This window comes from Brassica napus, chromosome A9 (genome assembly GCF_020379485.1).
Source record: "Brassica napus cultivar Da-Ae chromosome A9, Da-Ae, whole genome shotgun sequence".
Classification (NCBI taxonomy): domain Eukaryota; kingdom Viridiplantae; phylum Streptophyta; class Magnoliopsida; order Brassicales; family Brassicaceae; genus Brassica; species Brassica napus.
Window position 1 is genome coordinate 17,010,408 of NC_063442.1, and position 25,165 is coordinate 17,035,572.

At 35.3% G+C, this 25,165-nt stretch overlaps 3 protein-coding genes across 6 annotated transcripts; 1 reads left to right on the plus strand and 2 right to left on the minus strand.

Annotated features, from left to right (window-relative positions):
* Nucleotides 1–2,989: 2,989 nt before the first annotated feature.
* On the plus strand, nucleotides 2,990–9,256 carry LOC106366875 (homeobox-leucine zipper protein PROTODERMAL FACTOR 2). 3 transcript variants are annotated; one of them, XM_048740777.1, is made up of 12 exons: nucleotides 2,990–3,275; nucleotides 4,965–5,324; nucleotides 5,423–5,540; nucleotides 5,700–5,888; nucleotides 5,963–6,406; nucleotides 6,515–6,616; nucleotides 6,718–6,918; nucleotides 7,008–7,182; nucleotides 7,282–7,553; nucleotides 8,095–8,190; nucleotides 8,274–8,690; nucleotides 8,925–9,256. In XM_048740777.1, exons 2-11 carry the CDS (start codon nucleotides 5,089–5,091, stop codon nucleotides 8,679–8,681), a joined length of 2,241 nt encoding a protein of 746 aa, XP_048596734.1. In that variant the 5' UTR covers nucleotides 2,990–3,275; nucleotides 4,965–5,088; the 3' UTR covers nucleotides 8,682–8,690; nucleotides 8,925–9,256. The 3 variants fall into 3 exon arrangements, with proteins under 3 accessions (XP_048596734.1, XP_048596735.1, XP_013661999.2); XM_048740778.1 differs by lacking the exon at nucleotides 2,990–3,275 and adding an exon at nucleotides 3,835–4,052 and having other exon boundaries at nucleotides 8,928–9,256; XM_013806545.3 differs by lacking the exon at nucleotides 2,990–3,275 and adding an exon at nucleotides 3,836–4,052.
* Nucleotides 9,257–9,327: 71 nt separating this feature from the next.
* LOC106366877 (polyadenylation and cleavage factor homolog 4-like) lies at nucleotides 9,328–13,261 on the minus strand. Of its 2 annotated transcripts, none has more exons than XM_013806550.3 (7): nucleotides 12,806–13,261; nucleotides 12,640–12,741; nucleotides 12,324–12,566; nucleotides 11,770–11,926; nucleotides 10,728–11,674; nucleotides 10,119–10,634; nucleotides 9,328–9,985 (listed from the first exon to the last, which is right to left on the minus strand). In XM_013806550.3, exons 1-7 carry the CDS (start codon nucleotides 13,118–13,120, stop codon nucleotides 9,941–9,943), a joined length of 2,325 nt encoding a protein of 774 aa, XP_013662004.2. In that variant the 5' UTR covers nucleotides 13,121–13,261; the 3' UTR covers nucleotides 9,328–9,940. The 2 variants fall into 2 exon arrangements, with proteins under 2 accessions (XP_013662004.2, XP_013662003.2); XM_013806549.3 differs by having other exon boundaries at nucleotides 10,728–11,677; nucleotides 12,806–13,260.
* A 6,144-nt stretch (nucleotides 13,262–19,405) lies between these two features.
* LOC106366878 (N6-mAMP deaminase) lies at nucleotides 19,406–21,608 on the minus strand. Its single transcript, XM_048740779.1, has 11 exons — nucleotides 21,433–21,608; nucleotides 21,215–21,285; nucleotides 21,040–21,131; nucleotides 20,882–20,941; nucleotides 20,601–20,813; nucleotides 20,451–20,527; nucleotides 20,316–20,385; nucleotides 20,128–20,241; nucleotides 19,994–20,060; nucleotides 19,802–19,906; nucleotides 19,406–19,697 (listed from the first exon to the last, which is right to left on the minus strand). The coding sequence occupies exons 1-11, from the start codon at nucleotides 21,507–21,509 to the stop codon at nucleotides 19,576–19,578; spliced, it is 1,068 nt and encodes a 355-aa protein (XP_048596736.1). The 5' UTR covers nucleotides 21,510–21,608; the 3' UTR covers nucleotides 19,406–19,575.
* Between the last annotated feature and the right edge of the window lie 3,557 nt (nucleotides 21,609–25,165).

Here is a 25,165-nt window from a genome sequence, read left to right on the forward strand (position 1 = left end):
CTATGGTGAGAGAGATGGAGCCTTCTCCCTTTACAAAGTATCAAATCACAAGTCTCCAACTCTAAGGTCTGGTTTCTTCTCCCAAAAACAGCGTAGAATGATAAAGAGAAACAGAAAATATGATATATCAAAGCCACAGGCGGCTGGAAGAGAAAATAGGGATAATTAGGGCAAATCCCGTAATGATTGTAGTTTCCTTAAAAATCTCTGCCGCTGGAACACTCACTCGGAACAACCACTCGGGTTGCTCCGCTATCCGGAACAGTCATCAAGACTGTTCTGCGTGAAAACCACCAAATTGCACTGTTTGCTGCCTCTTTTGTTCCAGCTGGTCCATCTCACATCCAATGCAACTCCAGACCTGTAATGACTCGAAAAGGACTAGAAAGACACGATAAAGACTTGAAAACCAATTTAAAAGCATATATACAAGATGTATAAAACACCATATATCACACACCCTTTGGTACGGTACCCTATTACGTCCACGTCCTTGCGGCTTGAATCGTGGCTTCTTGCAGAATCGACATACTTCTAGCTTCTCATCATCTCCCCAATAGATCATGCAGTTGTCGATGCAGACATCTATCATCTCCGAAGGCAACCCAAGACTATAAACTAATTTCTGAATCTCATAATAAGAATCAGCAGACACATTGTCTTCCGGCAAATACTCTTTAAACAAGTCCGCCCATTCGTTCATGCAACTTTCAGGTAGATTGTGATCAGTTTTAATATTCATCATTCTAGCAGCCAACGACAATTTAGAGAGACCTTCTCTACAACCACTGTAAAGTGGTTGATTCGCCGCGTTTAACATTCCGTAAAACTTTTTGCATCTATATTAGGTTCTTCATCTTCATCATGAGCTACGAATGCATCAGCTACCATATCATGAACCCTATCATAATCTACCATCTCCTCCTGATGGTAACTATGTTCATTATGCAAATGATGATTAACCGGTTCTTCCTGAAAATTGCTATTACTACTACTAGCTTCATTCTGATCATAATTATAACCTTCCCCATGTTGAAACCAGATATAGTAATTTGGCGTGAAACCTCTATTTATTAAATGCTTCCAAACATTTTCACGGTTTGCCAATTTCGAATTGTTGCATTTCCGACAAGGACAGAACATCTTACCACTTTCTTGGGCGAGCGGTGTTGAATCTGCTTGGTGCATAAATGTCTCCAGCCCCGCAAGGTATTCTTTCGTCACTCTCCCGTTAGCATCTCTATGCATATACATCCATTTCCGCAACTCGTAAATAGTCCCAGAGCGAGCCATTTTTTTTCTTTCACGTTTTTTGTTGTTGGTGTGTTTAAAATGATGTTCAAACATCCATATTTATAAAAAATTTCGAATCTGGTAGTTGTAATTTTACTATGAAATTACGACGAAAATTAATTGGATGGCCAAAAAAAAACGTGAGCCACCTACCAAGTTGGTGGATTCAAAATTTCCTCGTTAAGTACACGTAAAATATTTCGTCGTAAAGAACTCGCGAAATTTACGTGGCTTTTACGAGGAAATAGTTTTTCCTCTTAAAAGCCACGTCAATTTACATCGTCTTTACGACGAATATGTTTTGTCGTTATCTTACGACGAAATAACGATGCTTTTCTTTTTCCACGTACTTTCCTCGCAAAATCAACGTTTTTTTACGAGGATTCTTTTTCCTCGTTAAATTTCCTCGTTAAGGTTACGTTTTCTTGTAGTGTAAGTTTTTGGTTCAATAAATATATCGATAAATTAATATCTTTATAAATTAATAAAAAAATAATAATTTTGGTGTAGTCCCAACATCATTAATTTATAGATGTTTCATTGTACAAAACAACTTTCCAATATAGAATGATTTCATAGTTTTAATAACTCAGCTATATAAACAAGTTTTTTTTATGTAACACACAAGTAAGAATATTAACTCAGCTATACAATAGCTACTAATGCAGAAATTCTTCCAAAACATATAATCATAATTTAAATAAAGTATTTATGTTTAACGTTCCGGAATATATTTATTATTTTTTTGTCTTTACAAGAACATTTACCCTCACTCCTTATTGTGGTTTATTATATGAAATACCTATCAATCGAAATTCGTAGACCTTCACTAACATTCAAGATTATGGGAAATGACCTTCGACTAATTTGGCATAACAAAATTTTCAACTCAAGCTCTTCAAAACTCTGAGATGTTTAACGTTGTAGATATTATCTGGAGAACTACGACATTCAACTTGACGATCAGTAGGAAAATTAAAAATTCTTTTTTTTTTGTAATATGTTAAGAAAAATTAAAAATACTTTTTGAAGACCTAGATACCAACAAGTATTTTAATGAAAGAAGCTCTAGTGCATTGATATGTCATCGTCCAGCTTCTTATATTAGAAACATTTCTTGCATACAAGGGATACGGTAACATTACTAAAAAACAATAGTATGAAAACTTAATTAGCTGTTAAATTAGCGTTTGAAGTACCAATCATTTATGTATTTATGCGTACACACACACGTACACTATGTACTAGACTACTAGTATATTAGAATACTTAATTAATCTATAAACAACACAGTCTAAATTTTGAGAACATAAAAATCAGGTAATGACAAAATAATAAACCTTAATAAACTAAGTGATGCGTTGTTTGTACTTGTTATAGAGGTTAGAAAATGGGTTGGTAACAGATATACATATACACATCACTATGGAGGACGCCAAAGAAACCCATTTATACGTGACAAAAATAATTAGTTTTTCAAAGCTTATGTTTGTCTAACCTATAGAGCTTTCAGAACTGAGAAACCAGGAGGTGAAGAAAAACAGTAAATTCTGAAAATTATTTTTTCTTCTAAAAACTGAAACTCCCCCCATGTATACATATATATACACACAAGTAAGAGTAAGTTTCTCTCAGTAAAGCATTAATGGAGCTTTAGATAATCATAAATGCATTGCACCCTCTCTATGCGCTCAGCAATAACTCTTTTTTTCTACTTGCAAATCCATCTGTTCCCTTTCTTCCTCTCTTGTCTTTCTTCTTCTCTTTCTCCTTCAAAAAGTTTCCATTGTACCTAGCTAGTCCTTCCTCAGTTTAAATTTCCGGTATCCCATGTTAACCAGATCCCTAGCAAGCAACCCTTTTACTCTTTGTCATTATCCCCGATCTTTTGTAACCCACAAGAAAATTGGTACAAACCAAAGATCATTGTAAATTAGGGTTCATTCTGTCTCCAGAAGAAAGATCTTTCAAAACAATACTAAGTAAGATCTCTCTCTCTCTCTATATATATATATATATATATGTACACGCATGTAAGTATGCATACACATTTGTGTTTTTATCTAGATCGGATCCATATGTATTGCATGTTGTTTGAGAAGAGAAGTCTTTAGATCTTCCATTTCTTTACTTTTTTCTGTTTTTTGGTTTGTCAAGATCTTGATAACTATATTCATGTGTCTATTTTTTAGATTATGTCTATTTAGTCTGATTTAATGCGTTAGTGTCTTTTTGCGAAGACTTATGATCTCATTAAAAATTAAGAAAGCGTTACTATAAACTTTCTTGGAGTTAGAAGTTCAAAAGGGCTTTGACGAAATCTTCTTGGTGGTTGCATCACCAAAAAAGTCCATTGACTTATTGTCAACGCTTTAATTAACCCTATAGACTATATACTGTTTTAATTTAACCCTACATATGTATGCATCTCTCTTCATTTTTTAATTGTTTAAATTTAGCCTTTTCATTAGTTTTTAGTATTCTTTTACTGAAAGCGGTTCATTTTAGTGCACAAAGACCAAGGTCAATTTATTTCTTTAATAATTTCAATTGAGAAATTGGAAACTTGTGAACCGCTTTCTATCTCTCTCCTCTCTTCCTAGCTTTTAAGTCGATAAAGGAGAGAGAAATATCATTAAACTCGAACCTAAAACTTCAACCAACCAAAGAAAAAATAAGAAAAACAACTACAAAGAGATCTGTCTTTAGACTTTTAAGAACTTTCCAAAGAACTTAAGAGCTTCAGATCGAATTGACGAGTAAGTATTTAAGTTATACAAGTGTTCTTGTTTTCATTTTTGACCTTGCCCCCAAATTAGGGTTTCTTTAAAGATCGTAACTCTCCCTCTCTCTCTCTCTCTCTTCTTCCTTCACCGTCAGCTCTGTCCACCAGATCTGATGTTTTGAGAAGTCTTCTGACTTTCAAGGAGTGATTTTCTTTTTGTTGTTTATATGCACACACACTTGGAGACAGATAAACTCACATATATGTCACTCTGTGCATTTTATAGATGTATTTACATGTACTATCAACCCAAGAACAATGATATTTTCCTCTATACATAAAAAACTCTTTTTATTAGTATCATTTTGGGTCCATATGTTTCCTCCTATTTACATCGCATTTTTTTTCTTCTAAAACTAACAAATCAGATGATTATCAAGATTATAGCTACCTAATACGTTTTGTTATAAAGTAAGGGATTTTATTTGTAAAACATACGTGCGTTTTCATATACTAACACATGTGTATCTTGTATGCGGTTGTGGTTCTTTCATCATCGGATCCTCTCCCTTCTTTTTGTTAAAAAATACTTTTTGGATTTATATATGTTATAGTCCAAATTTTTCATTTTATTTGGCTGGTTTCTGCTATTGACACTTAGAGTAATAAGTAAGACTTCTTACATTTTAAATGTTTTTACCTAGAAACTGTATGTACATATAACCAAAACGGAGAAACCCGATAGTGTTTAATTAACGGTAACTTGTGAAAATTACTCCTATTTAATAAGCTAACAATAGTTTCATAACACCTCGAAATTACTTTCCCTTAACATCACTATTTGCTTCCATTTCCATAATGATCTTCTTCTTCTTCATTTCATTTAGATATATGTGACAATTTCAAACACAATATTTAACTATCTTGATTTGATTTCTTGGCGTAGAAAATCACCTCATGAAACGACTATGATCACATCCTTGAAGATTTGAAGGAAACCAAAGTTCACAACTTAAAAAAACATTCCTGATTAGTATCTGACTGATTGACCAGAATCAATCATCATCACAATGTATCATCCAAGCATGTTTGAGAGTCACCACATGTTCGACATGACCACAAAGAGTACCTCCGACAACGACTTGGGAATCACCGGCAGCCGAGAAGATGAGTTCGAGACCAAGTCAGGCACCGAGGTCACTACCGATAATCCTTCTGGTGAAGAGCTTCAAGATCCTAACCAACGTCCCAACAAAAAGAAGCGTTACCATCGCCACACGCAGCGCCAAATCCAAGAGCTAGAATCGTAAGAAACAACACTTAAGCTCTAGCTCACATAACAATAGATACGACACATTTTAAAAAAGTTTCATATTTGTATTTATATTTATATTGGCTTTACAGGTTCTTTAAAGAATGTCCTCATCCAGATGATAAGCAACGTAAAGAGTTGAGCCGCGATCTCTGCTTAGAGCCTCTTCAAGTAAAGTTTTGGTTCCAAAACAAACGCACACAAATGAAGGTATATATCTATGTAACAAATCACATCCTCTTCATTAAATTCTTATTAAATTAAAATGAATTCTTATATACAGTAGTAAACTAATTAATATCATAATTATAATAGATTGAAATAATTTATATTAATCTCATTTCGTGTGTGTGTGTGTAATATCTATAGGCACAACATGAGAGGCATGAGAACCAGATTCTTAAGTCAGACAATGACAAGCTCAGAGCAGAGAACAACAGATACAAGGAGGCTCTAAGCAATGCTACATGCCCTAACTGTGGCGGTCCAGCTGCTATCGGAGAAATGTCCTTCGATGAACAGCATCTCAGGATCGAAAATGTTCGCCTCCGCGAAGAGGTAGTTAATCTTATCATATACGTGACTTAAGTTGAATTCGACCAACCTGATTCTATCAACACTTGAACCTACAGATTGACAGGATCTCCGCCATTGCTGCAAAGTACGTTGGGAAGCCAGTAGGATCTTCATTCGCTCCACTAGGGATCCACGCGCCTTCTCGTTCTCTGGAACTTGAAGTTGGGAACTTCGGGAACCAGACGACAGGTTTTGTAGGGGACATGTATGGAACAGGTGACATTTTGAGGTCGGTTTCAATCCCTTCTGATACAGACAAGCCTATGATCGTCGAGCTAGCGGTTGCAGCTATGGAGGAACTCGTGAGAATGGCTCAAGCTGGGGATCCATTATGGGTTTCGACCGGTAACTCGATGGACCTTCTGAACGAAGAAGAGTATTTCAGAACGTTTCCAAGAGGAATCGGACCAAAGCCACTAGGGTTGAGAACAGAAGCGTCAAGAGAATCAGCTGTTGTTATAATGAATCACATCAACCTCGTTGAGATTCTCATGGATGTGGTAATTAAACTAAATTGTTTCTTGATCTCCAAGGTTTATTGACTAACTTTTAAACCCTAGCAAACTAATATTTTACTTTTGTCTTGTTTTTATGACGTGTGAATAAAGAATCAATGGTCGTGTGTGTTCTCTGGGATCGTGTCAAGAGCCTTGACACTTGAAGTTCTGTCTACTGGAGTTGCTGGGAACTACAATGGTGCATTGCAAGTGGTATGTAAACCTAGCTGATTACTTGCTTCTCAAGATACTAAACCGAACAGTGTAGTAATCGGTTTTTAAACCTTTTTTGTTGTTTGATTTGTGTTGAAAAGATGACAGCTGAGTTTCAAGTTCCGTCGCCGCTAGTCCCGACACGTGAGAACTACTTTGTGAGATACTGTAAACAGCATAGCGACGGTTCTTGGGCTGTGGTTGATGTCTCTTTAGACAGCCTTAGACCGAACCTAATCTCAAGAACAAGAAGAAGGCCGTCAGGTTGTCTGATTCAAGAGCTGCCTAATGGTTATTCTAAGGTAAATCAGAAGATATTAAGGGCTAATTTGACTGTTTCTGAAGTTTAAGGTGAAGATTTTAATATTTATATTTTGTGTGTGTTTTAAAGGTCACATGGATAGAGCATATGGAGGTGGATGATAGATCGGTTCACACAATGTATAAACCGTTGGTTCATTCCGGTTTAGCTTTCGGAGCTAAACGTTGGGTGTCTACACTCGAACGCCAGTGCGAGCGGCTCGCGAGTTCGATGGCCAGCAACATTCCGGCGAGTGATCTTTCGGGTACGTGTTTCTTTTGATAATATTGAAAATGTTGGGGCTGAATTGAAATTTCTTTTAAGTTTACTCATTAGGTCCTTCAACTTTGTGGTAATTATGCAGTTATTACGAGTCCAGAAGGGAGGAAGAGCATGTTGAAGCTGGCTGAGAGGATGGTGATGAGCTTCTGCAGCGGTGTTGGCGCGTCGACTGCACACGCGTGGACTACAATGTCGTCGACGGGATCCGATGATGTTCGGGTTATGACCCGAAAGAGTATGGATGATCCGGGGAGACCTCCGGGTATTGTTCTTAGCGCTGCGACGTCGTTCTGGATTCCGGTTGCTCCGAAAAGGGTTTTCGATTTCCTCCGCGACGAAAATTCAAGAAGCGAGGTAAAAAATGTTTGGGTTTTGGTTTTGGTGTAGATTTTATGAATGCGGCCAATGTTTTAGAAAAACAAACCGAACCCCCCGGTCCGACTTGGAATAGTTCTTGCTGTGTCCGGTTTACATCAAAACTTACTGTTTTAAGTTAAAACCGACATAACTACTAAAACTGGTTATCCGAGTTTAATTTTAAACCTGGTTTACAAATTTATAAGAGCATCTCTTAAAATTTCATAAACAATTTAATATAATAATTAAAACTGTTTAGTAATATAATTAAATTTTAATATTAAAAGATAACAAAAGTTTTCATAAAATTCATAAAAGTATTTAGTAGGTTCTCAAATGAAACCTTCTCTTCATTTTTAATATAACTTCTTTAGAGAAGAAAAAAAAAAGAAAACAACTTTGTTTTGGACAATTTACTCTCTTTTTTTTGTAAATCACATATTTAATTGATAAACTTTGTTTTGTTTTTGTAAGTATTGCAATGACATAAAAAAATCCTTTGTTATTAATTTGTGTGTTCTGAAATTTATTCATGCAGTGGGATATTCTGTCCAATGGAGGAATGGTTCAAGAAATGGCTCATATAGCAAACGGTCGTGAACCTGGAAACTGTGTCTCCTTACTCCGAGTCAATGTAATATTCCTTCTCCTTGTTCGAGTTATTTCTGTGTTTGCTTTCTCCATATTAGTGATCCAAAGTTGTTCGTTCCGTTTCAGAGCGGGAACTCGAGCCAGAGCAACATGCTGATACTACAAGAGAGCTGCACGGACGCGTCTGGATCGTACGTGATTTATGCGCCGGTGGATATAGTGGCGATGAACGTTGTCCTAAGCGGAGGAGATCCTGATTATGTGGCGTTGTTGCCGTCAGGTTTTGCTATATTACCGGATGGTTCTGTCGGAGGAGGAGGAGATGGGAATGATCAGGAAGTGGTTTCTTCTTCTACTACTGCTTCTGGGAGTTGTGGTTCACTTTTAACCGTTGCGTTTCAGATACTTGTTGACTCTGTGCCTACAGCTAAACTCTCTCTTGGCTCCGTGGCTACGGTTAATAGTCTCATCAAATGTACTGTGGAGAGGATCAAAGCCGCCCTTGCTTGTGACGTAGGTGGAGGAGCACCGTAATTTTTCCAGGTATGATTTTAAGTTATAGGTTTCTTGTTGTGGTTATGATTTTTTTTTGCCTCTTGAATGAAAACTTACTGTGCGTTTGGCGTTTTTGTCTACATGTTTTCTAAAGAGAAAAAAAAATCAACTTTTAAGATTAAACCTAGCTTTTGAAACAATTAAGATGGGTTCGTATTCTGGTGTAGCAAGAAACAAGAGTACATGTTTTGCTGAACCGGTTTATATTCTTTTTGTATGCAGAAGTAAGAATAAGAGGCCGGAGGAGGGAAAGTAGCGGTCACCGTTTCTAGTTTTGTGCGTTTTGAAAATCCAAAGGAAGTCAAGAACGCACCTTTTTGCGTTTAATCTTTATCTCAGAAAGATGTGAAAGAAAGGGGTAAAGGGGTTCGGGTATTGACTTCTGATGGAAACCCACGGTTTATGTTTGTCTATTTAAGCATTTTGCGTTAGTGACACTCTTTGAACACTTTTGAGTTTCTCCCACCAAGTGTATCTGTTGTTCTTCCTTGTTTTGTTGTGGAACTACCATGTATGGATGAAATCTTTGTTATTAGTATTACTACATTAAACTCTCTCTCTCTCTTTTCATTGCCCTAACCGAAATTAACTAAAACAGATACTTCTAGGTTGAAAATGTTAAAAATATGTCAAATTTGTTTCATTGTAGACCAAGTCATGAGAATAAATGCCCTTAAAAGAGAGTTCTGTTAACTAACATTCTTAGCTAACATAAAGAGTGTTATAGTTCAGACAGGAAAAGCTCTAAAGAAGAAGAAAATAAACAGCTGAAACTGGTTCTCTTAGCAACAACATCTAACGAGATTTATATCATCACAGAAAATATGCTCAATTAAACATTGGTCTTCCCAAAGCCTCCGCTGCAGTATCACAAGATGAAAAAGAAAGACAATCCGAAAAACAAGAAAGAAAGAGACACATTATGATACATATACATGGGGAACGAACTACCACGTTGGGCCATATGATTTTACTACAAGCACCCCCAGGTTATAGGTGTAGCAGAGATATCCATGTCCTAAGCCACAACAGAATTTAAGAGGGGTAAAGAACGATAAGAGATCTGTGGGGGGTAAACCTCTCTCTTTTTATCCTTTTCAATGGTACAGTTTCAGGAGAAAGAAAACTCTCTCCATCAGCGGTATTGTGTGTGGCTAAGTGCATATAGATGATGAAGAAATAAGAATGTAACTTAAAAAGTAGTCAAGAAAAAAGACCTAATAGCCGGTCTAAGGGATCTAACTCCGCATTCTTTTTCTTTGACTACCCTCTTCGATATCACCCTGAAAAAAAATATCCATTCTTAGGGAAATCACGAGGCTACCACTGGATAAAGCTTATAGCAGGAAAATGATAACAGAACCAAACTTATAACTAGACATGTATTCGCTAATGAGAATGCAAGGAAATGCTTACCCCATTAGTCTCTGGCCTACACTTAGCATGTACAATAGGACCTAACAAAGACTTGTCCACATCTGTTGTTGATCCGTCAGGAGCATTCATGTACACAGCACCTTTGTACATCCATTCCTCCGTCTCATCACTATAGAAGTCTTCAAACGGCTCACCACATAATGCGCATGAAGTTTGGTCTTCATCTGCAGGAACTGCCATCTCTTCGTCATCCTTCTTTTCTGTTGTTGGCTCGACAGGTAAGAACCCCGGCACTGCTTCAGCTCCAAGTGCCTCTGCGCCACTAAGCCACATGCTACCACTCACAAACCATTTCCGAGAAGGCTTTTGCTTATGGTTCTTGGACATTCTGTTCTTGGTTACATGCCAATCCATGTGCTTACTGTGCTCTTCTTGGCACTTAAAGCGTAGACCACATGTTGTGCATTGCCTGGGAAGATCCCCATATAGAGCAGTTATTGCAGACTCGTTACGTATCTTGAGCATGTCCGCATCAAACTCCATCACCGAAGCCCCCTGTATATATAAAATCAATTATTTAAGATAAAGCTAGAAGAAAGAGTCCGACTCTCATGTATTAGAAGGTGTGACATGCTTTAAATAATTTACCTGGCCAGTAGGCTGATTGTTCAACGAGATCAAACCTTGAGCCATGAGAGAGCCAATCAGACCAGAGAATGCACCGCCCGGTGGTTGATTAGAGGCTCCCAACGAAGGATTCTGAGAGATGGAAACCCCTGAAGAATGAGGATGCATGGCTTCCCCACCATGGACTGATAAAGATGGTCTAATGGTTGACCCTAGTGGAGGGTAACCATGACCGTGGGGTAACAGCGATTGCATTGCCCTTGGTGCCATTGCAGATGAAGACGGTAAGTAATTTCCTAGCACTTGATTCTGTTGGGTCATGTGGGAGACCTGGTTTTCTGGCCTATATAAAGGCTTACCATTCAAGTGATTTAACATCGCATTACCAGGATTTGCCAAATGATGCACGTGAGCAGAAGGTACAGGGAGAGAGTTGGATCCTCTAACACCCAAATGGGGCCATGTCCCATCAGGAAGAGCATCAGCACCAGAAGGCCCAACTCTTGATATCATCGCAGGTCCTCGACCAAAACGAGAGTTCATACCGTTCTTAATGTCAGAATCTAACTGAAAATCATGTATGTTTCCTAGTCTAGGTCTTGGCCTTACACTTCCTAATGCTGGAACAGATGATCGCAAAAATTCACCAGCCCTACTACGCTCTAGTGTAGGGCTCATATCTTCCCAATCAAACTCTTCTTCCTCGGTGTTCTGCCATGGTGTAACCATCTTACTGTGGATACCATTCACGTTGCGGATTGGTCTACTGATGGATGTGTGTTTGCTGGTGTCAACTCCATATGCATCTATCAAAGCTCTGGGTCTTTCATGGTCATTTCCTTGGCCGAAGTTGTCCTTTCTTCGCCAGTCCATGTGTTCATCATCTCTGCCAGTAGCCCGACCCATTCCATAGTTATAGGCTTGATTAGAAGAATTAACTCCATCACTAAACCTCCTAGGAAACCCATCTGCTGCAGAGTCATAAAAGTCGAAAGATGAAGGGCTACTGAAAGTCAATAACAAGTTTTACACGTCTTGAGACTGAAAGAATGAAGATTGTTACCTCCAATTGCAGAAGATGCGAGGGTCAAACTTCCAGCTGTACTAGACCTTGGTCCGGCCAGAGAAGATGGGCTATCTAACTGATCTTCAAAATCATCATACCCGCCGACTGAGTTTTGACTATACACTTTTGCACTGGAACTTATTCCTCTCAAGTTCTGCATACCAAGCCGGCACAGTTCAAGAAAAATGCATGTTAGTCGTAAATCATCTTAGAAAAAACCTATAAGAAAACAAGTTCACAACGAAAAACAATGCATTATCTATTGCGTCTAACTAAAAGAAATGCACCCGAGTCCCAGTGACCTACTCAACATGAAGAATTGAGAGAGACCACTACACATTTTTACTCCAGTTGAGTACTAGAAGAAAGTAAATCTAACTCTTAAAATACGACAATTACGCAAAACTTCATTACTGGAGGCAATCTTATCTATACAGAACAAGGGTTCCACTATGAGGCTAGACTAATCTTATACCAGGCTTCCTGAATATTATAATACATCCATAGAAGAATGTCATCTCTGTTCATAGTGATCAAAGAGAAAAGCTTACACTCTCAGCGGCAGAGGGGTCCAGCCTACGAAGATATTTCGGATTAACATGTATGCCCCTTGTTGGTTGAGTCGGCTCAGAAGCCCCTAAGGAAGATTGGCTGTTCGTTGCGGAAGTAAGCTTCAACTGCATCTCAATCTTGCGTAATACAGGTGATGGGAAAACACCAGACCAAGTCCCAAACAGGTGGCGCATTGAAGGATGTAAACTCGGGTGCGCTTGCCTGTACGCTAGACAAAAGACCTAAAACAGCAGACAAGAATCAAACACAAACCAATTAAACAAGGATCTCATTATATAGACTGTGCTCACTCACCTCTGGTAAACGAGACGAGAAGTAACGAGCATAGTCCCTCCCAATGTTCTTGACAATACTGTCTAAAAGATACAAAGACGGCAGCTTTTGCTCAACCGGTGCCTGCATACACACGAAACCACAGTCACAAGAAGAAGGCTTTAGCGGTGGAAACAAAGTCCCAGACCTCGAGGATTCGAGTGCAGATAGCATTAGCGATCCCTTCGCCGTGCTCCCGCTGCTCATCGGCGATGATAGTGAGATCAGTGATGATAGGCTTGGAATTGAAAGTGAGCTCGCCCAGAACAACCTCGTAGAGCTGAACAACCTCTTCCGAACTCGGATCCTCGCCGCCGAACTCGTCCTCGCGCTGATTGAGCAGAGCCTTGAACCGGTCGAGTATCGACGGCGGCGGCGGCGGCGGTTTAACGACGGACATCGATTTGCGGCCAGTGGTGGTGCTGAGAAGAAGGCTTGGGTTGAGGATTTTCTCCGATTGCATCACGATTTCAACAGTGGAGAGTGAGCGGCATGAAGGCTAGGGTTTGGGTGACCACCATGGGAAAACGCGAATCGCCAACCTTCGGGGGAAGGGATCGACAGCGGAAGTTTTTTTTTTTTTTTAAGTGAAGAGGATTTGCTTTTTCTCTATTCACAGTTATGTACCTATAGTTTATGCAAATTCCTTTTTGGGCCCGTTATCTTTATAAACTGCACCCATTCTTTTTTACTCGATTTGGGTAACCCAAATATATTTTTATCTTTGACTCTGACTATGACCACATTAATTTTAATTTTTAGCACATACCATAATGAGAATCTCTTATCACACACTTTAGTTGCTTACAAATGTCATAAGAGCATTACTATTGTCGTAGTTCTTTTTAAAAAACTTGTATATTATTATTTGAAAGTAATTAACTATTTACTATATAACATTTTGATTTTTGAAAAATAATTTTATCATTTAGAAGAAGTTAAATATGGCTTAATTATAATCATTTTTCTTCTTTTATCATATTTTTTTTTTGTTATTAGTTTTTGGAGAATATTCTTGTAGAAACCGCTAATAATAATGCGATACTTTTTTTTGTAAACTATAATAATGCGATACTACTTTTATAAAGTAACAAGTTGATACATATATATTTATATTGCATGTAATTTTTAACATTTGGTGTTGGAAAATTTGTAGTAATTTATTTCCTCTCGTTGTTCATGGCCTTAGTCTTTTTCTTACCAATTTCAAGGTGATTGTCTATCGAAGTTGTATTTGTATCCTTTTAATATTTGATCATGTGCAGTTACAAAAAAAATATATATATATGTTTGATCATGTGCCCTTTCATTTGTTCAATAGGTGCCTAAACATTGTAATAGAGTATTCAGCGTTGTAATAGAGTACTAGATATTGACCCGTCCTCGAGAGGGCGGGTATATGTTTTGTTTTAATTTTTTTTTGCCTAATATAATTTATATGTTTGTGTGTTTGTATAATCATATTTTTGTATGATATAAATTTAATAGAATAGATAATTTTTGTAATTGTATTAAACAAATCAAGTCTCATAAGTATGTACTTGTGTCTTTCCTTGTATCATATATGTATTTTTTTATAATCATATTTGTGTTTTTATATGTGATCATATTTGCGTAATTTTTTATAAAAAATGATTAGTAAAGTATTTTGATAATTGTATTGAATTTATTATAGTGTTAAACTATAAATTTGTGACATAGCCTTTTAGTTTATTAATATGGTACTTTATTTTAAAACAGTAATTTAAAAAAAATAACAAAGTATTGTTACAATTTTGTTTAGTAATAAAACAGTAATTAAATAGATACATTAAATCAATTAAAAAAATCATAAAATTGGAATTATTTAATTTCGTATATAATTATAACTACATCATTATTACAGATAATAATTTGTATAGCAATTAAAAATGGGTTATGTAAATCAAAGTCCATGGCCCAATTATAATGGGTTTCGTAAATTAAAGGTCCATGGCTCAAATTCTTTTATCCTGATAAAACCTTATGTGAGCTTCTATTGTCTTAACCACACTGTGGGAACGATATTTATAAAGAGAGGATAGCGATGAAAACGCTAATAGTTAAGAAAAAAAATCTAGTTTTTAAGTTTAAAAATTGTTACAAAATATGAGGGCATATTTTACGGGATTAAGGAGTTAGATAACAAAATTTCAAAATTGAGTTTAGAATAATTGATTGATTCTTAGAATGTTCTTGTTTGTTGGAGATATAATCAGAAAAATTAGATATGCTCCATATTATTAGGAAACAATCAATATAACTAAGGTTATGTATTATTAGATATCGTAAATATGGTGGTAAAGTCCAGAAATATATTAGTAGGGAATTTAAATGGTGGTAAAGTCGAGAAAATAGATTTTAAGTGGTCCCGATTAATATAAAACAACTTGTAATAACGGAAGTTACATAATAGAGGTTCCCTACTATTAAGGAGTGGTAGTTATTTTCGAAAAAAAAAAGAGAATGTGGTGGTTAGTTTCGAAAATTAAAAATGTATAGTAGTTATCACGTTAAAAAGGTATGTATTGTTAAAAATAGTTGTTGGATCCAACTTTTATCAATGGGTCAAACAGGTGTTTTAATAGAATAGATGCGTTTTTTTTAACTGAACTTTGTAATTAGACTATGTTCCAAAGTATTTTCTGGAAATCTTCGGAAAGTTCCAATTTTCCTAAACTTGAGGCACACAATTAAGCAGAAATTAAATAATAAGCAACCTTTTTTTTTGTTAAATAGACATGCATACATTCGTTCTTGCTCACGCTAGTGCATGTCCTAGCTAGAAACCAAGATCAGCAGTCGCTAATCTAACGTAAAACTCTTGAGTCTTGACCACTCTCTACGTAATTCCGGAATTCCACGAGCTCGCTGGTCCGAATCACAACCCGACACCCAATACTCTTGTCTATAATCGCGTCAGTAGTCTCCGGCATTCATCTTCCTTAACCATAAAAACTCACTTCCATCTAGAGCCTGTCCTAACCTTTTGGTGGCTACAAACGAAGGAAAAAAAGGTTGGTTCATACGGTCTCATATTGTTTTTTTTTTTTTTTTTTGAACTTGCGGTCTCATATTGTTCATTCTCTCATTGTTTATACTAGAGGTCGAGCCCCGCGCAAGCGCGGAGTTATTTGTGTATGTTGTTGTTGTTCAGTTTTACTTAGTGTTAGCGTTGTTAGTTATGTTCTTCTTACGCTTGTGTTGGTGCGTGCATTTATTTGGCAAATCAGAGGGTCGGAGGTGGTGGAATTAGTAGGGAGGCAGCTGTTTGTTGTTGATTACGTGTAGGACGCTTTGTGAACGAAGACCAGTTGATACATATATATTTTTTGTATTTAGTTGTCTGCATCCCAATTCCCACCGAGGAACATATGATGGTGTGCTGGTGTCACTTTTTCTGGGGTTTTTTGTTTTGTTTTGGTGGCTATTGGATTTTAGTTGGTTTCTTTGTTGAATTATTTAACGTCGATGCCATGTAACTATCTGAACATGTTCTCATTCATGAAGCAAAAGACATGCTTATTTTCACGAAATACAAAAACCCATCAATGTTTCCCTTTATTTAAAAAACCAAGTAACTCTTCTCCTGGTGGGAGATAGTTTGCAGATAATTAAAGACAACCAATGTTGAAAGTAGGAAAAAACATACGAAAATGGTTATTTCATTGACACATAAGCTAAGTGGGGATGCCGGTTTGATGGACTTGAAACAATCACTCACGTGCCTCTTTTCTTCGTTTTCAAAGCTTGGCATTGCTTCATCAACCTTTTCGGCTCTCTTGGACACATGAACCGTGTAGCTAACAGTTGCTGCTGGTAGTATAGATTGGGAATCCACGTCTGGAGTTTTGTTGTTGCTGGCAGTCTGAAACACAGTTGTACGTGTGTGTTATATTAGATGATGTTATTCTGTTAAATATATGCATGAAAGTACTATATTCAGCAGAAATTGTTTAGTATCAACATGTTTCTTGAGATAAAATAGATGACTATCCCTAAATATTTTTTGGACTGGCCGTGGTGACCACCATGACAAATTGGGTTATATCATATGAGTGCATAAGACCCCTAAAGGGGCCGCATCATCGTCAGTCATACAGTGCTCGTAGATATGAGAGGTTGGCTCCTTGATCTAGCATGACCTATATATAGCGAAGCCATTCGTATCAGTTATGAGACGCTAGCGTTTTTGATGGTGTGCGTAAAGAGGGGGAGATGAAGAGATAGAGGGAGACTAAGAGTTCCATGGATTTGATTGGAGAAGTTTAGACAGTAGCATCTGTGTATTGGAGGGGAGGCGCAGGATTGGAAAAACCATAGGTCTCAGTCGAAGATGAAGAGCTGACGATTTGTAGGCTTTTTAGGGCCAGTTTTATGGTTTATTAAGATAGGTTTAGGCTTTAATCAAATGTATAAGCTGATGTAATAGATGAGCTAGCGAGTTTAAAAAATAAGCCCACAAATCAATCAACAAATATAGAGAATGTGATTTGTAAATCATTTTATTTATTTGTGGGACATTATTAAACTGACCTTCATAAATATATATTAGTTTCGGCCATCAACATACAAAGTGTCATTTAGTTTAGTGGTATAACTGTTGGTGTTTATATGTCAATAACCCGGATTCGAGTCACGTACTTGACATTTTTTCACCTTTTTAAAGGTGGGGCCCACTTAATGCTGACGTGGCACGCGGAGGAGCCTTAAAACTGGCTCATTATAATGTTGATTAACTTTTTATATAAAAAAATCTATTACCATCCTCTATATTTTTTGGTCTCATCTTCTAAACCCTCATTAAGTTCAAGAATTTCAGTTTTTTAACGTACATGAGCATTGAATTTGGCTTGAGATTCTGTTAATGCTTCCTCTCTTTTCTTTTTTCTTTCTTGCTTTTTCAGCACCTCTCTTTTTCCTAATTCTTTTCGAAGACATGTTTCTGCGATTAAAAAAAATCATTAACTGATTATGCTATGAGTGAAAAGATATAAATAATTATGAGCAGTGAAATCTGTGGAAGTGACAAGTTTATACATGCACTGTACATAACCAAAAAGAAGGTGACATGTTAAAAAGTAACAAAAAAAATTATGTTATATATCGGGGATAAATGAACAAAACTTAGGTTCACCCTTTAAGGTGAACCTTTAAATTCATTTCACCTTTTAGGACCAATCAAAGTGACACATAGATTATTAAATTAAAAATATTAAATTAAATAAAAAATAGTTACAAAAAATAAAAACGCTAATTTTAACGATGCTAACGCTTCCAGCGAAACCCTAAACCCTAAATCTTAAATTCTAAAACATATACTCTAAATTATAAACCCAAATCCAAACCCCTAAACCCAAACTCTATACCCTAAACCCTAATCCTAGACCCTAAACCCAAATTATATATCTTAAACCCAAAAAATAGACTATAAACATAAACTCTATAGCCTAAACCCAAGTCTTAGACCCTAAACCCAAACCGTAAACGTTAACCCAAACTCTATAGCATCTAAGTTTGAGATTTGGATTTAGGGTTTAGGGTTTACCGTTTGGGTTTTAGGGTATAGGTTTTGGGTTTATGATTTACGGTTTGGGTTTAAAATTTATCGTTTGGACTTACGGTTAAAGTTTTGGGTTTAGAGTATATAATTTAGGTTTAAGGTTTACGGTTTAGATTTAGGGTCTAGGACTTGGATTTAGGGTATAGAGTTTAGGTTTATAGTCTAGCTTTTGGGTTTAGGGTATATAATTTAGGTTTAGGGTATGGGGTTTAGAGGTTTAAATTTGAGTTTAGGGTTTATGGTTTAGGGTTTAGGATTTAGCTAAAAGCGTTAGCGTCGTTAAAATTAGCGTTTTTATTTTTTGTAACTATTTTTTATTTAATTTAATGTTTTTTAATTAATAATTTATGTGTCACTTTGATTAGTTCTAAACGATGCGGTGAAAGTTCTGTCTAAAATTTTGGAGGTTATAAATATTTTTTAAGAGTTTTTTTTTAATATAATTTGGAAGCATATGCTTATATAAAAAAGTTCCAAAATTTTTAAAGACGAAGTTAATGTTTCACTAGTATGGCCCATGTGAAAGTTTGATTGTAGCAAATATAACTCATTTGACAAAAGATGACAAAAAAAATCATTTGACAAAAAAAAAATTATCGAATTTTGAAAAAATTTCTACGACAATATTTTTAAATTTATGTCACAAAATTAAAAGGTAAAAATACATTTATCCACTAGAGTTAATTAATCTATACTTAGAATTTAAAATCAACCGGTAGAGTTTGAAAATAGAATTTCAAATTTAAAAAAATAAAAATTAAATTCTCAAAAGAAAAATAGATTATTTTGGTTATTTTCTTAAGTAGTGACAAAAACATAAAAAAATTATTCGAGAAAACTGCCAATTGAATTTTCCGTGTCATAATTACTTATTTTAAATATAATTTTGAAGATAGTATAGCATCATCTTGAACTTTTTTCATTTATACAAAACCAACAAAAAATATTCCAGAGCTGAAAGTTACGAATATTAATTTCATCATGGTAATTTAGCAGACTATGGACTTGCAAAAAATTTGCAGTAATGATATTATTAGTCATGGCCTCTAATATATAAATCTACTGTTCACACGAGAATTCATCTAAATTCTTTGATACTGCATCAATTTGAACAAACTCTTCATTAACTATAAAACAATACATACAGTACAAACAAAGAACAGAGACTGAAAAATAAGAATAATTAAAAGTTAAAAAGTTCATATTCATATACTGATTGTAAAATATTAGTAACAACAATGGAAATACCGTATGTTATCAATTCCAATGAACCAAACCACATTTCCTTCATTTGGTACGAACGCAATCAAACCAGGTAAACCGGTAAAAGCAGAACACTAAACATACTCTGGCGAGGCTGAATCAAAAATCAACCCAAGTTGTTGCTTAACTTCATCTTCTGCAAACGTTGCGTCTATGCCTGATTTAGCCAACGCAAATGTTTCTCTTTTACCAAGACCTTCAAAGAAATTCAACCACAAGAACACATTGAGATTCTTGAACATGTAGTTTCTTTGTATATATCAAGCAAGCAGCAGTCTCAAGAATCGGAAAAGAACTCACCAAAGGAACGAACAGCGAGAGAGTACTCGTTGGAGAGGGTAGTGGAGAACACTCCGAAATCATCAGTGCATATAACCAACGGATGCTTTGCCTTGTAGAGATCAGCTGTTACATCAAAGATTCAAGCTCAAGTCACTTCAAAGCATAAAGAAAAAAGAAACAAAGCAGCAGGGGAAACAGAAAGTCTTTAACCAAAATGGTGTATATCGATTGAAGAAATGGATTTGGTTATAATGTTGGATGATAGACATATCTCCACCTGCACAAATTAAATGAGTATGTTACACTGTTAGAAGATTATACAATTGTAACCACTAATCTGTTACCGGAATCCGGAAAGATTTCAACTTTTCCCAGTCTTGATCTTTGAAGAAACAAGCATGGCCAACTCGATGCGGTTTGAAATCAAGCATTGCTTGGATCTCTTTCGGATTAGGGACCTGCAATGCACTAAGATGAAGAAAGTAGTAGACAATCTTTACTAAAAGAAAAGAATTTGAGAATCGGTTAGTACCTCCCCACAGTGAAGAGTGATGTAAAGATCATTGTCTTTAGCAAACTGTAATGCAGGCAGGAAGGTGTTCCTACAAGAACATGAGAGATGTTAGATTGAGACAAAAGAAGAAGAGATTTTTACAAAACAAGTTACCATTCTCCAACAAGAGGGTTCCCAGAGAGATCGATACCAACAACACCGACATTTCTCATCTCCAATGCGAGCTTAACCTTAAAGAGAAAAAGGATAATGTTTCTATTTTGTAATTTTAAAAGCTTTCAGAGTAGTTTTACAACAACTTACAGTCTCCATTGCGGACTCTGTTGTCTCTCTACGGTCAATACTAAGAAGAAGTCTAACATAAATCTTCTTTCTTCCAACTCCATCACACGAGTTGTGTAGTTTCTCAGAATCAGTCGCGGCAACAAACTCAACATCGACTTCACTGATAGATCTCAGACCTTTGATAACCGCTTCCATGTAAGAACGTTTACTCATACCTATCGAATCATTCCTCTACAAACAAAAACAAGTTTTATTTTTATTTTTTTGCAATGTAAGAACATCTAATAAGATTGTGTTACCTTTGGAGTTGTACGTAACTCGAGGTAAACCACATTCTCCAAAGCAAAGTCTTGTACAACCTTTGTCAAAGAGAAAATAAGTCAAAGTCTTTAGTCTAAAACCAAACCAAAAGCTAATACTAATGCAAGAGATTGAAGTTAGTGTTTTTTTTTCTTACTTCTCGAGTGATTCTTGTCACTGTTTGGTGATCAGTGGTGATCATATGGATCAAATCAAACAACTTGAACACCTCATCCAGAGATCGATCATCTTCAAACACCAAACAAAAACGAGGAAAGGTTTCATTTTTTTTCAAATTATCAGACCAAACATAGGTTCTGAAACAGACTTACTTTTCTGAATGACATCTTCAACATCAGAGAACACTATAACCCCTTTCTCACCAAGAACCCTAGCAAGCTCTCTGTCAAAATTAAACGAAAACCCATCAAAAATAAAACCTCAAAATCTAATTTTTAAACAAAATTCTCGTAATTTATCAGTGCAATTGCAGATACGAAGAACAACGCTTAGTAAGATGGAGCGAAACATCGAAATCTACGGGACTTACAGGAGAGTGGTGTCTCTGATGGAGCCGTTGAGGTGAGCATGAAGCTCGATCTTGGGCATTGGATGTATCCATTCCATTTTTTTAATTGGTTTCTGTCTAGTAGAGAAGAGAAGAGAGAGTGACACAGTGCAGAGATAAGACGTTTCTATAAGGAAGCAAACACAGAGACGTAAGTTTATGGTTTTAAATAGGCCTGCCAAATTTAACCAAACCGACTTAAATTTTTTTGTTTTCGGTTCAGATTCGGTTATGAGTTGAACCGTTCGGCAAGTTTATTAAAGGAAAAAATCAGATATCGGTTTGAATTGATTCAGAGATCGGTGTTACATAAAAACAAATCATACTGATTTATACTAAACCAAACTGAAATCATATTCTACAACTTTGAAAAACTAATTGAATAAAATCAAAATAACTACGTTTAATCAAATTAATAGATATTTAACCAAAGTAAACCAGAATCAGTTCAAAAACTGAGAATTTCAATTTGATTCGGTATTTTTTTTTGGAAATTGAACTAACCAATGATCAAATCAAACCAATTTTTTACTCGGTTCAATTATGTTATTCTGAAACCAAACTAATCGAAAATCATTTTCGAACTACTAAACCAATTTAACCGTTCAAACTGAAGTCACATGCCTACTTTAAAAGCCTATATTACTTTTGCCTCACAAGTCAAAAAGTTGGTCAAAACCAAAATAGTTTTAGAGCTAAAAGTACATTTTCCTACGCCGAAAGTTGCACTGACTAATATTTTGTCACGGTTCTACCTGGTCCGACCAATTGTCATAGTTGATCTATTATACAGGGAGACGAACACAAAAGTATCGAAAGAGAATTGAGAGCACCTCACATGCTGAAGCAGAACAACATATGTTATGTTTGCAGAGTGATATATTAAATTCACGTGTACATTTAATAAAGTAAAGACCAATGATAAAAGACTCTTGGAATTAATTAGTTGAAGTGATGGAAAACGTAGGGACATGAGAAAATTTACATTTTGCTTGTTGCTAGCACGTCAAAATCAATTTTTCAGAGTTTAGACATAAGACTATGCATGCTATTCAAAATCAAAATCAAAACCAATTTCTTTATAGCAACATTAATTTTAAATCGCTATTAGGTTTGATTAGTAGTGCACTTAACTAGCCGACTCTGAGATTTTGGAGACCGTAGACGATTTTGTAAATATTTTAATAGTTTGAGGAACTGAATTTTTTTTTTACAAATTTGGGTATATATAAAAAAATTTTAAATTTTTGGGGGCCAGAGAATGTTTTATTAGGCTTGGTCCATGACCGACCATATTAACCACCTTACGTACGTAGTTGAAATTTAACAATCACACATACAATATGAATAAACATTTTTTTCATCAACCGTTCTGTTTAATGATATGGGTTTAAATGATTATTTTACTGCAACTCCTGGCCAGATTCTCATGATGGAACCTAGCCCAAACATCTCCGAAGTTTTTAATCTCCTTTCTCAAGAAGAAGGACAAAGATTCAAGGAGGTATACAAGTAATGTTGTCTTTCAGACTTCTCAAGATGTTTATCTGATCCTATTGTGGCAGTTTATTCTGGTAGTATATAATGAAGATAAATCTCAAACAATATGTTTTCATTGTGGCCTTCTTGATCATTAGTTAACAGGTGCTACAAACTTCATGGATATCCTTCAGAATATAGAAACCAAATTACTTTTTACAAGCCACAATAGAATAAAAAAAATGGTGACTCAGAACAAGTCTCAGCAACCTTGGTTACTGAAGAAAAAAAAATGGCTAATGTGATTACTCATGATTCTGGAAGTATTTTTATGCATGAACAATTTCCTTCCAGTTCTGATTTTAATATTTTTGGACAAGATATTTTACCTCTCCATGTTCCTGATTCTCCATTTCATATTTTCTTTGACTTTGGTCCTACTTTTTCTCATTCTTCTTATTTCCTCGAGTTGATTCGTGTTTTTCTGATACATCTTTTGCAGAGGACACTTCTTCCTCGGCTTCTACTATTCCTTGGGCTTCTCCATCTTTTGTACCTTGGAAACAGGAATAATGACTTCCTGGATTATTTATCCGGATAGAACTTAGGTTCATCCTTAGGGTGAACCTTTAAATTTACCACACCTTTTAGAACTAATCAAAATGACATATAAATTATTAACTAAAAAACATTAAATTAAATAAAAAATAACAACAAAAAATAGAAACGCTAATTTTAACGACGCTAACGCTTCCAGCTAAATCCTAAACCCTAAACCTTAAACCCTAAACTCAAATCCAAACCTCTAAACCCTATACTCTAAACCCTAATCATAGATCCTAAACCTAAATTATATACCCTAAACCCAAACTATATATCCTAAACCCAAAAACTAGACTATAAACCTAAATTCTATACCCTAAACCCAAGTCCTAGACCTTAAATCCAAACCGTAAACCTTAAACCCAAATTATATACCCTAAACCCAAAACCTTAACCATAAGTCCAAACGATAAATTCTAAACCCAAACCGTAAATCCTAAACCCAAAACCTATACCGTAAAACCCAAACGGTAAACCCTAAACCCAAACTCCAAACTTAGATGCTATAGAGTTTGGGTTAAGGTTTACGGTTTGGATTTAGAGTCTAAGACTTGGGTTTAGGCTATAAGGTGTATGTTTATAGTCTATTTTTTGGGTTTAAGATATATAATTTGGGTTTAGGGTCTAGGATTAGGGTTTAGGGTATAGGGTTTGGGTTTAGGGGTTTGGATTTGGGTTTATAATTTAGAGTATATGGTTTAGAATTTAAGATTTAGGGTTTCGCTGGAAGCGTTAGCGTCGTTAAAATTAGCGTTTTTTATTTTTTATAGCTATTTTATTTAATTTAATGTTTTTAATTAATAATCTATGTGTCACTTTGATTGGTCCTAAAGAGTGAAGTGAATTTAAAGGTTCACCTTAGGGAGTGAACCTAAGTTTTGTTCCAAAATTTTTAAATCAGACCCTGCTTCTATCGAACCAACATTAGATATATTAATTTAGAAAAGGCAGAAACAAAAATATACTTTACGTAATAATTTATATATTAGTAATGACACAAATAATTATCAAAGTGTTCAAACTGAAGATGATACAAAAGTCACTGCTTATATGAAAGTTATTAGTTGTCAATTGCTAAAGAAATTAGGATTGCAAACCAGTATGGTTACTGCTTTCAGTGTTAAATATTAGCCTCAATAGTAAAAAGATTTAGTATAAGACTAGACTTTAAATAATTGTCTTTCCTTTTAGCATCATTTAACATTTTGGATATATTTTAGTACCACATACATGTTATTAATATATAGTATTTATCTACTATTTAATTTGAATTAAAATAAATTATTTATTTCATTCCATTTTTTAATTATATTTGTGTTATTAAAAAAAAAGTCTTTGCAATGTATAGAGTGAACCATCTTACTTGGTTTTACGAAAAAGATACCAGTTAAATAACTGAAAGCGTTGTCAAAAAAAAAGAAAAAAAAACTGAAAGCATGTATAAACATAAATATAGAGAAATAAAAAGAATAAATAAAATAATTCATTTTATTAGAATAGAGAATTATATACTTTTATTGATCACACAAAAAAGAAGATAATTTTATACTTAATTTTCTGATTTCATTATTCTATACATCTTTTTTTTTTGAACACCTATTATTATATACATACATATATCCATCCAGTTCCA

Coding starts and splice junctions, on each gene's coding strand:
- LOC106366877 (XM_013806549.3), bottom strand. CDS start 13,120: ATGCAATCGGAGAAAATCCTCAACCCAAGCCTTCTTCTCAGCACCACC. Junction 12,742..12,805: donor TCTGCACTCGAATCCTCGAG/GTCTGGGACTTT, acceptor GTGTGTATGCAG/GCACCGGTTGAGCAAAAGCT. Junction 9,986..10,118: donor GTAGGCCAGAGACTAATGGG/GTAAGCATTTCC, acceptor ATTTTTTTTCAG/GGTGATATCGAAGAGGGTAG.
- LOC106366875 (XM_048740777.1), top strand. CDS start 5,089: ATGTATCATCCAAGCATGTTTGAGAGTCACCACATGTTCGACATGACC. Junction 5,889..5,962: donor ATGTTCGCCTCCGCGAAGAG/GTAGTTAATCTT, acceptor TTGAACCTACAG/ATTGACAGGATCTCCGCCAT. Junction 6,407..6,514: donor TTGAGATTCTCATGGATGTG/GTAATTAAACTA, acceptor GTGTGAATAAAG/AATCAATGGTCGTGTGTGTT.
- LOC106366878 (XM_048740779.1), bottom strand. CDS start 21,509: ATGGAATGGATACATCCAATGCCCAAGATCGAGCTTCATGCTCACCTC. Junction 20,942..21,039: donor TGACAAGAATCACTCGAGAA/GTAAGAAAAAAA, acceptor TCTTTGACAAAG/GTTGTACAAGACTTTGCTTT. Junction 20,814..20,881: donor AGTTACGTACAACTCCAAAG/GTAACACAATCT, acceptor TTTTGTTTGTAG/AGGAATGATTCGATAGGTAT.